Source organism: Benincasa hispida, chromosome 11, assembly GCF_009727055.1.
Source record: "Benincasa hispida cultivar B227 chromosome 11, ASM972705v1, whole genome shotgun sequence".
Taxonomy (NCBI): Eukaryota; Viridiplantae; Streptophyta; class Magnoliopsida; order Cucurbitales; family Cucurbitaceae; genus Benincasa; species Benincasa hispida.
Genome location: NC_052359.1, coordinates 28560769 through 28572052, shown reverse-complemented (window position 1 = coordinate 28572052; position 11284 = coordinate 28560769). Strand labels below are relative to the sequence as shown.

The following is an 11284-nucleotide window of genomic DNA, read 5'->3' as shown; positions in this document are numbered from 1 at the left end:
TAAATGGCCAATAAAATGAAGATTATGGATTGAATGCCACTGCCGGCCACAGAGAGATGCAACCGTGGAGAAAATAATCATCTTCCTTAATTCTAGGACCATTTCAGATTTAAAATAAAATAAAAATCACTAAATAAAATATGTTAAAAAGGAATAAAACTCCTATAATTAAGGAAAAATTAATAAGGTTAATTCCATATCAATTGCAGAAAACCAAAAATAGATATTTGAGAAAAAGAAAGTCGATTTCGAATTTCAATCAATAGGGAAATAAAAATATAATCTCGAAAATATTAAATTGATAGAGAAAAAAAAAAGTTAGAATTAGAGAAGTCTACGGACGAGTCAGAGATGCCATTCTTCATCCCATTCACGAGCAAATTGTAATTAAATAATTAACTTTATCACTAAATTAGTTATTCTGATTAGTTTTACCTGACCATTTGAATTTAAAATAAATTACTCAAATTTTGGTATAAAAAACCTAATTAGATTTTTTATAGAAAAAAATCAATATAAATAAAATTATTCACATATATAATCTAAATTTAAATATTCAATTTAACATATTCCTTACTTTTCTCAATAAATAATCAAGCTAATCAGGGCGGAGACGAGGAATGCATTCCCGTCCCCATTCTCGTTTAGCTCAAGAGAATTTTATTTCCACTCTTTCCCTCATTTCCTACCTTGAAAATCTCGGTCCCATTCAGGATGGGTCTCGTGAGACGGAGCCCTTTTCGTTGGAAAAATTGAACCTCTCTAGTTAGAATGGTCTAAAATTATAACTAGAAGGCTCTAAAGGAAATAATTCAAACGAAAGGACATTTGTGGAATATATTTGTCTAAAAATTCATATTTGAAAAATATGAACTATAAATGATTTTTTTTCCTCAAAAAAACCTAAAATTTTAATCATGTCCATTTTGCCCGTGTACTTCTTTTGTTTTCTTGTTCTAAACATATTTCCGACCACTGGGACGGTGATTGCCGCCGCGACTTATCTATGTCTCGCTTATGGGTTCCGTTGCTCTCCCAACGCCGGCGGTTCATCGGTAATAGTATTTTCCATATCGGTGCAAGTAGTAGAAGAATAAGCTCTAGTACTCCGTCGCCCAATTTTCTCAGCGGCTCGGTTTTCGTCAAATCAGGTACCTCCTTCCTTCTGCCATTTCTGTTGATTGTTTGTGTAGGTTTAGTACTTACAATGTTGAATTGAAAAACTTTAAACCTATGACAAACTCAGTTATTGCACATAGGCATACTTGACAATTCGTATTTGTCTTCAGATTTAGTATATACACCTTACTTTGTTGGTCATTGTTTTTGGGTTCTATAACACTATCTAGGTTGGAATAGTTGCATTGCAAATGCAAGATTATTGCTTCCTTTGGGTGCTGCTCATATTGCCAGGGGATTTTGTGGAGTTCCAGAAAATGGGCAATCGGAGAAATGCTTAAATGATAATGCAAGTGATGTTATTGCTAATAAAGTTCAAGGCGTCCAAAGAAACTCAGTTGATTTCACCAAAATTCCAATCAATATGCTTCCAACTGTTGTGCTCGTTGGGCGCCCAAATGTTGGCAAATCTGCATTATTTAACCGGTAAACTATGCCTATGTTAGTCTATTAATGGACTTGCCAGTGTTTTGCAATGTAAAGTCAGTGATTCGTTTTCTGTACTATCTTTTACTGGTATCAAGAGTTAAATTCTCTTGGTTTTTTGCTGTTTATTTATAGGTTTATTAAGAGGAGGGAGGCACTAGTTTACAACACACCAGATGATCATGTTACTCGGGATATTCGTGAAGGTGTCGCCAAACTTGGAGATTTGCGGTTTGTAGTATTGGATTCTTCTGGCTTAGAGACAGCAACATCTTCGGGCTCTATTCTTGAAAGAACAGCAAGAATGACTGAAAATGTTCTTCTCAAGTCTCAGTTAGCAATTTTCCTCATTGATGCAAGGTGATTGGTTAATGTTTTTTTTTCTTGTAAACATGATTAAGAAGAATGTAGCATATTACTTTCCATTGTAAGACAGAGGAATGCTGGTCTTACTCAATATGCATGATCACATTTTTCTTTCGTTTTAGTGTGGCTCTGGTGTTTAAAGTAGTCGTGATGCTATTTTTGTGAGCAGAGCTGGCCTTCATCCCTTTGATTTGGAGGTTGGGAAGTGGCTGCGCAGACATGCACCTGATATTAACCTTGTAGTAGCAATGAATAAATCTGAATCGCTTTTTGATAGCAATGGTACAATTTTGGCTGCTGCCCTTGAAGCCCAAAGGTTAGGCTTTGGAGATCCAGTTCCCATATCAGCTGAAACTGGGCTTGGCATGCAAGAGCTGTATTGTGCCATCAAACCTGTGCTTGAGAAGTATATGTTGAAAGTTATAAGTGGTAAGAAATGTACCCATCAATCAATATATCATTTGAAATATATTGATACTTTACCAATAACCACCAAAGGTTGATCAAAGAGTCAAATTATAAATCTTATCAAGATGCTTTTGGAGATTTTGGGTTCAAACTATAACAATCATCTTTTTGAATTAAAATGTCCCAAGTTTCTTGACACCAATATTTGTAGAGTTTTGTAAGTTGATCAATGGAATTTGATCAAGTTTGGGCAAACTGGCCTATAGATACCTATGGATGCAAAAAAAAAAAAAAAAAAAAAAAAAAAAAGAGTAGAAAATATCACTCTGTTTCTACCCAGCTTTATGACTGCCTTTCCAGAACTTGTCCTTTACTTGTGTATTTATTTATCCTTTCTACTTGATTTTGTGGAAGCTGTTCAAGAGAGAGGAGGCCGTTATTCACTACTGCAAGGCCATCCTTTAAGTTGTCAAAAAATAGCAAGCAACTTGATTGCTTTATTTCACAGGGATATTACTGTGGCATAGTTCACTGTGATTATTATTTATTTAAATATATTATTTGTGGCTTCGTTTTTATTAATCAAAATTTCATTTGAGCTTCTTTGTCTACTTGTGCAAATGATCTTGAGTAAACTATGGTTTTTAAAAAAGTTACATTTATTAATTTCTTGAGATTACCTACGTTGTTGTTTTACATTGCTGATATGTTTACTGTGTTTGTAATAATTCTAGAGTTAGTGGTTATTAACTGTTGGAGCTCCAATCTCTTGTTAGTTGTCATTGGCGTTTTCAGTTTTTGACTGCCTTCTCCCTTGTGTTTGGTGTTTGATTTACCTATGACTTGTTGGTATAACTTGAAATCCTAACCGTAAATGTGGATCCCTTAAGTTATAGCCTGGCATCACAAAGCCCACAATACCCATGTAGGTAAATAGGTACATGTTTAGGATCCAAGTTATCAATCTCTAAACTCACATCCGTAAGATCCGTAAGAGGCCTTTGACACAAAATACCGATTAATGAATAAGACCTTCCACCCTCTTCGATTCCTTTCTACCAAAGGTTTATCATAAATATTTTTGAGCTATCTCCCTCTAGTCTTGGAATCTTGAAAAAGATGAGAAATGCAGTGGGATTCTAACATGAACACCGCCAATGATCACCTGTGATTCTTTCATGATACAAGCTGAAGAGATGAGTTTTGGCAGAGATACAAGAATGGGAAGAAAGTGAAACAACCTTAAATTTAGTAAATAAAATGTTAGTGAGAGTGGGAGGGAAGTCTGTGTTGACGAGGAAAGATTGGAAGGAGAGAGCTTTTGGCACCACTTGAAAACTCCCTATATTTCACGTGGTTGTTTCCTTTAACGCATTGCTGCTAGGTAAGTTCTCTCTTGCCTCTCTTTTCTCTCCTCTCTCCTCCCTCCTTCTCTCTTCCCCCTCCGGCGTACTTTCGACGTCCCATCATTACTCCGCGTCTAACTCTGATCAGAGTACTTGACGTCTTCCTGGAAACACCATGGAAGTAATTAGCTGCAAGGTGAGTGGTGATTTTTTTTTTTTTTTTTTTTTTTTTTTTTTTTTTTTTGCATTTGGTTCAAATAAGAAAAGTTTTTCATGGAAGACGTGGAAGCTAACAAACTCCTCCCCTTATCAGAATCACATCTTCTTTGGTTTGTGGATCAAATTTCAGAACTACTCAGCGGTTTAAGTAGTTGTTTTTTTTAAGGAATGGACGTGGTGAATTTGGGGCAATGAAACTCTCGAAGTTCAGATAAAAAACGAGATGGGTACTGAGATGTGTGGTCTGGCTGGCATACGGTAGTCGTTTCTTCATACATATTCCCGTGGGGCCATCACAAGAGGGTTGGACAACTTTTTTGGGAATGCTTAATGGTTTTATACAGAAAAGTGAGCCAGTCAACACGCAAACGACAAGGAATTCGAAGTCAAAGGATGACACGATTGAATACCTTGATACAGAGTATCCTATCCCAAAGAACCAACATAAGAGCTATGCATCGATGGCAAAGAAGGAATTGAGTTATCAAAAGCCCCTGCCTCCTCAACATTAAAACAGAGCAAAACGATAGAGTTGATAAAGCCGAAGACTCAACCCTCTGCTTCTTCTTCTGAGAAATGGAGTTCTTAGCTACTCTGGGTACAAAAGAATAAGGAAGTTTTCAAGGAAGATTTTGAAAATCTTTGGGTTTTATCAAGATTGTTTGTGTTTGATGAATGGAAAGATGTTGCCAAATTCCTGGAAGAACCCTCTCAAGTTAAAGTCATTGTTGATCTTCTGTTTGTCGACAAAGCTTTGATCAAAATTGTTCAAGGAAAGGTAGATGAATTGATTGAAGCTCTAGGGAAATGGTTTGACTACGGGAAATTTCATTTGTTATTTGAAAATAGAACACATTACAGCATAGTAGGCCAACTCTTTTAAAAGGATTCGGCGGATGGATATCAATAAAAAATTTTCCATTGGAATATTGGAGTAGAGACACTTTTGAGACCATTGGAGAGCATAGCACTTGAAACACTCAATCTTCTAAATCCTTTTGAAGCAAAAATCCAAGTTAAAAAGAATTTATGTGGTTTTATGCCGGCAACTATCGATAAAGAATGGAATCAGGGGCAACATCTATCTAAATTTTGGTGTCATCGAATCATTTGAAGCTCTTAGCATTGTTAACAAAGATTTATTCATTAAAGATTTCTCTAATCCTATTGATCTAGTTCGTTTGAAGCAGGTTGGAAAAGATGAAGAGGTCGATTTTAACTTTCCAAATACCGAATGGGATTTCCTTAACCAGAACAAGCTGAATTTTCCAAGTACTTTCGAAGCTATTAAAAATCAGTCCATCCAATCCTTGAAGCCTTCATCGGAAGCCGAAAAATGCTCATCGGAAAATCCAGAGAACGACATAGATAGTTCAAAAGGTGACAAAGTCGGAAAAAAGTGTTTTTCAAATGTGAACGCATCTAAGGTTAATCGTGATTAAAGAAGTTGTAATGACTGATTTAGGAGCACGAAAAGAGGCTGAAGGGTCGGATCCAAAGATGAGAGAGAAAATTGACGACCGCCTCTTTAATGGGCCCAGTCATTCGCTCACAACCGTTTCCCATTCCAACTATATTAAGAATGAAAGTCTGTTGAAGTCCCCTGGTATTCCTCAAAAGAAAGATCAACGATTGGTAAGTCCCAAAATTCCAATTGATTCAACTACTCCTGGTTTTTGGTATGCCAATGGTGAAACTGATGAGTTGTTCGAAACAGCACTCGATTTTTCTATTCAAATCTCGCAATCCAAATGGCCGGACCTCATTACTCATAAAAATATAGAGCATAATCTTCAACATTGTTCCTTGAGCAACAAATCAGACAAAAGCTTCCCTGCTAAGAAGTCTATTGCGGCAACTCTAAAGAAACGTCCTCATTTGTTTAAGCCATTCCCAAAGCATTATGTGAAAGGATGAACTTTGTTCCTCAATTCATGGTCAGCCTTAGTGAACTTTGACTTGCTTGAAGAGTGTTGTGTTTGAGTCCAACTTCCAGATTATTCAACCAACAGGTCAGTCAAGTCCCCTCCACCATCTTTAAATTTCTAGCAATCAGTGTTTAAAATCCCAGGCTCAAACATTCATTTTGTGCGAGGTACCCCATGCTCTTCTCCAATCATCTCAAGTTCTAAGTCACAAGAATCAGATGTTGAATCAATTGTTATGGCAAGCAGTGAAGAATTGGATTATTAGGAAAAAGAGGAGCACCAAGTTGAGCTAGAAGAAGTGGATTTGTTCAGTATAGATTTCAGCATTTTATTTCAGCCTGATGACAGTACAGTATGTGGAAACTTGGAAAGTTAGAAGCATCGTGTTTCTCTCCCAATCAAATAAAGGGAATTCCCCAGCACTTGAGATATATAGTTGAAGCTTGCGAGATTACTCTGGCTTGAAGGTAGAAGGCAGTGTGTAAGTCAAGAAGTTTGCCCACAATGATGATTATAACATGGAATACTAGAGGGCTTGTAGATCAATCAAAACAATTGGCCTTTAAACGTTTGCTCAAGAATACAAATCCAGACTTAGTGTTGATACAGGAACATAAGAGAGATTCTTTTGATATTGATCTTATCAAAGCACTATGGAGTTCGAAAGATGTTGGTTGGGTGTGCGTTGAAGCCTATGGTAAATCAGGAGGAATGTTGACTATGTGGGATGAAGCAAAATATCAGTTACCGAGGTTCTAAAAGGTGGTTACTCATTATTTGCCAAATGTATAACTATTTGCAGGAAGGTGTGTTGGGTGACAAATGTATATGGTCCCACAGATTACAAAGAAAGAAGATTTATTTGGCCCGAACTTTCCTCCCTTTCAGCTTATTGCTTACAAGCTTGGTGCTTGGGTGGTGATTTTAATATCACCAGAAAAATTCAAGAACGTTTCCTAGTGGGAAGGATGACGAGGAATGAGGAAGTTTAATAAGTTCATTGTGGAAGCTAATTTATTGGAAATATCATTATCTGATGGAAAATTTACTTGGTCAAGTGAAGGAAGGGTGGTTTCACGATCATTGCTTGACAGGTTCCTTGTATCTAAGGAATGGGATGAGGCATTTGAAGCCTCAAGAGTGGTAAGGCAAGTCCAGATCTTCTCTGACCAGTTTTTTCCTTTGGTTAGAAACTAGTTCCTTTGAATGGGGCCCGTCTCCTTTTCGCTTTTGCAACAGCTGGCTGCTAAACAAGCAATGTTGCCGGATCATAGAAAGATCTTTAAACTCAGGTAATCACCAAGGCTGGGTAGGTTTTATCATATCCTCAAAACTGCAAAGTTTAAAAAAGATTCTAAAAGATTGGCATGCTGATTATGAAGGAAAACAAAGAAGACAGGAAGAGGAACTTTTAGAAGAAATTGGCAAAGAAGAGAGTAGGGCAGAATCTCCTGACTTAGCCATGCTAAAACTGGATATGAGCCTTCTTTAAAGGCTGATTTGTTGTCTTTATACCGAACGGAGGAAAGGAATTTAATTCAAAAAAGTAGACTTAATTGGCTTAAATTGGGAGATGAGAATTTGAGGTTCTTTCATTGCTTCCTTGCTGCAAAAAAGAGAAGAAATTTGATATCAGAATTAACAAATAATCAAGGTATCGTTGCCACAAGCTCAAGATTTAATCATAAACTTTTACAAGTTGCTTTACAAGAAGACTCCAAGTGCTGACTCTATCCCAATCAATCTAGAATGGCAAGTAGTCTTGGAAGCTCAAAACAAAGGCTGGTTTAATGATTCACTTTGGGAGAAATCCAAAAAGCATTGAAGGTGATGGGGAAAAATAAAGCTCCGGGCCAGATGGATTTACAGTAGAATTCTTCATCAAATGTTGAGAGCAGTTTAAGGAAAATTTCACCAGCCTTTTTGATAAATTTTACGAAAATGGAAAGCTGAATTCCTGTGTAAAGGAAAATTTTATCTGTTTGATGAAGAAGAAAGAAGATGTTATCATGGTAAAAGACTTTAGGCCCATTAGTCTCACAACTTTAGTGTACAATTGCAAAAGTACTTGCCGAGAGATTGAAAAGAATCATGCCATGCATCATTGCTCCCACTCAAAGTGCATTCATTGAAGGCTACCAAATTCTAGATCCCATAATGAAGTTGTGGAGGAATACAAATCTAAAAAGAAAAAAGGTTGGATCCTCAAATTTGACTTGGAAAAGACCTTTGACAGAGTTGATTGGGTTTTCTTAGAGAAGGTTTTGAAAGGCAAAAATTTCGATTCTTGATGGATTTCATGGATAATGGGTTGTATCAAAAACCCAAAATTTTCTATCTTCATCAATGGGTGACCAAGAGGAAGAATCTTTGCTTCTAGTGGAATAAGGCAAGGTCCCTTTCACCTTTCATTTTTCTCATTGTAAGTGAAGTCTTGAGCAGTCTCATTTTAAGACTTCACAAGAAAGGGAAATACAAAAGAATCATTGTGGGAAAAGAAAAAGTTCATGTCCCTCTTCTCCAATTTTCCGCTGACACGCTAAGCTTTTGCAAATATGATGATGAGATGATAGAGAATCTTCGAAGAACAATTGAACTCTTTGAATGGTGCTCCGGCCAAAGGGCTAATTGGGAAAAATCAGTCTTACGTGGGATTAATATAGATGAAAACAAGGTGTGTTTGGTTGCTTTTATGTTGAATTGTAAAGTGGAGAAATTACCAATGATATATCTCGACATACCTTTAGGAGGATATCCATCATGTTGGTAGCCTATCATCGACAAAGTCCAAGGAAAATAAGACAAATGGAAAAGGTACAACCTTTCTCGAGGAGGCAGAATCACACTATATAAATCATTGCTGCTAATCTTCCCACTTACTATGTGTCCACCTTTTTAATGTCGGAAAAGGTAATTTCAACTCTAGAAAGATCCATAAGAAAATTTTTCTGGGAAGGGCATAAAGGGGCAGGTTGAATCACTTGGTAAAATGGGAGAGAGTTTAAATTGCGCTTCAGTCATGCAAAGAAAGCTTCCTTCCCATTGCCTTTCACCTCATGTTTGTCCACTGTGTTTACATGATCACGAACACCTACAACACATTTTTTGAATGAGGTTATGCTAAAAAGTGTTGGTTTCGTTTGCTTCTCCTTTTTAACGTTTGTTGGGTATTTGGATGCCGTTTTAGTAACAATGTTTTGTAGCTTTTTGTTGGGCCTGGTATTAAGAAGAATCCTAAATTACTCTGGAACAACGCGGTTAAAGCCTTGTTAGCTGAATTGTGGTTTGAAAGAAACCAGAAAGTTTTCCATGATAAAGCTCCCCCTTGGTTACATCGTTTTGAGTTTGCTCGGCTAAATGCTTCTTGGTGCACACTTTCAAGAGCTTTTGAAGATTACTCTGTTCAGGAGTTAAACTTGAATTGGCGAGCATTCATTTCTCCTCAGCATTAGAACTGCTCTCCAACTTTCAGAGTGCTAGCTGGTCCTATGTTTTTGTCCCGGCAGTGATTATAACATTCTGCTTTGTATTGTTTTTTTCTCATTTTTGGTTTTGTTCTTTCTTTTGTACTTGATATTGTCCTTCGGATAGTAGGTTGTTTGGGCTATTTTGTTTCATTTGTATTTCCGATTATGGATGTGATGAGGGTGCTATGGGGGTGCCAACCTAGTTAAGATGCCCGAGTATATGTCTCGATCCTTTGGTTTTGGTCTTTGTAACCTTTTGTATATTGAGATTTTATCTCTTTTCATTAATTCAATGAAAAGTGCGTTTCTTTTTCAGAAAAAAGAAAAAAAACTTAGAGCAATTAACTGCATCATGGGTAATGAAACTGTCGAAAAAGGGTTGGTTTGCCTTAGGGGTTTATTTGTAATTCTCTTATGGGCCTAGGGCTTCCTGTCTGTCTATTTATTTGAGGAGTCTTTCTGTATTTCAGTGTAACAAAATAATAAGATTTGATCGTGGTTTTTTTCTCCCTGGCCTAGGGTTTTCCACGTAAATTAGTGTGTTTTCTTCCTTCTTCTTTTATTTTTATCATGGTATCAGAGCAAGGGGTCAGGCCACGAAACCCTAGCCACCATTGATGAGTCTCTTTCGACGACCAATTTTGAGATAGCTGACATAATTAAGGAAGCTGTCCAACAATACCTAGAGACCGCCTTACCTCGCCTTCTTCAACAAATGAGTGCCGCCAGAACGACAACCCAATCCGTCGACGGACAGATCGAATTGCGCCCAACCAAAGAGAATCAACGTCCAGATCTGAGCGATGCCCAACCACCCTTTAGCCTCAGACTCATCGATCTCCCAGGTGCAGATGGTGTTCGGCGAACAGATCCGGTCGCAGTAGCTTTCTCGCACAACCCGGTCGATCTCCCAGCAGTCGATCGCGCACAACCTTCCTCGAATCCAGAACAGTCGATGGCGACCAGATCTGTCAATCTTCCAGCAGCTCTCGCGCACAACCCGGTCAATCTCCCAGCAGGCTTCGATCGACAGCCCTAGGGTTTGAAGCCGCGGCTTCGCCGGTGGGTTTTCTGACCAGCAACCTCCGGTGGTGGATCGGCTGGTTCTCTCTGACTGCAGTGACGCCGGTCCGATTGCTTTTCTGGCGAACTCTCCAGCAGGTCTGATCGGGGCATGTTCTGATGAGATTAAAAGCAGATTTCTTTTCCTCCAGCAACTGCTCGCGGATTTTGGGTCGGTGCTTGGTACAAACTCAAAAATTGTTCAATCGGAATCGTCCAATTTACAGGTAGGCTCCGAGAACTCGGTAAACTCTTTCCATTCTTTACCTGCTACAAATTTATTATCTGGATCAATCGGACACTCTGCAGGAATTATTATTGGAGAAAAGTTGAATGACAAAAATTATTTCTCCTGGTTTCAATCCATCTGAATGGCTCTAGAAGGAAGACAAAAATTTGGATATCTAACTGGGGAGATAGCCAAACCTGAACCCAGCAGTCCCCACGAACGTATCTGGAGAGCAGAAGATCCATTGCTACGATCAGTTCTGGTGAGTAGCATGGAACCCCAAATTGGCAGACTGTTACTTTACACGGCGACTACCAAAGAGATATGGGATGCAGTACAATAGTTGTATTCGTAGAAGCAGAATGCATCCCGCCTTTATACCTTACGCAAACAAGTCCATGAATGCAAGCAAGGAGCTATGGACGTCACGTCATACTTCAACAAATTGTCCTTGTTATAGCAAGAAATGGACTTATGCCGTGAGATTATCTGGAGATGTACACATAATGGGACGCAGTATTCCAAACTTGAGGAAGCTGATCGAGTGTATAATTTTCTGGCTGGGTTAAATCCGAAATTTGATGGTGTTCGCAGCAGGATCTTGGGCCAACGTCCTACACCGTCACTGAGGGAGGTGTGCTCTGAAATACGCCT

General features: G+C 38.2%; 1 protein-coding gene across 3 annotated transcripts in view; it reads left to right on the top strand.

The window, feature by feature from the left end:
• Positions 1 to 919: 919 nt before the first annotated feature.
• LOC120090275 (GTPase Der) overlaps positions 920 to 11284 on the top strand; it is an 18581-nt gene continuing 8216 nt past the window's right edge. For 2 of the 3 annotated variants that reach the window (XR_005485495.1, XM_039047842.1), the window contains exons 1-4: positions 920 to 1151; positions 1350 to 1605; positions 1741 to 1965; positions 2141 to 2400. Coding sequence is in view for 2 of the 3 variants with exons in the window: in XM_039047842.1 (XP_038903770.1) it covers positions 1007 to 1151; positions 1350 to 1605; positions 1741 to 1965; positions 2141 to 2400 (886 nt within the window). In the remaining variant the exon portion in view is untranslated. The remainder of the gene's footprint in view (positions 1152 to 1349; positions 1606 to 1740; positions 1966 to 2140; positions 2401 to 11284) is intronic. The other variant, XM_039047843.1, reaches the window with a different exon arrangement.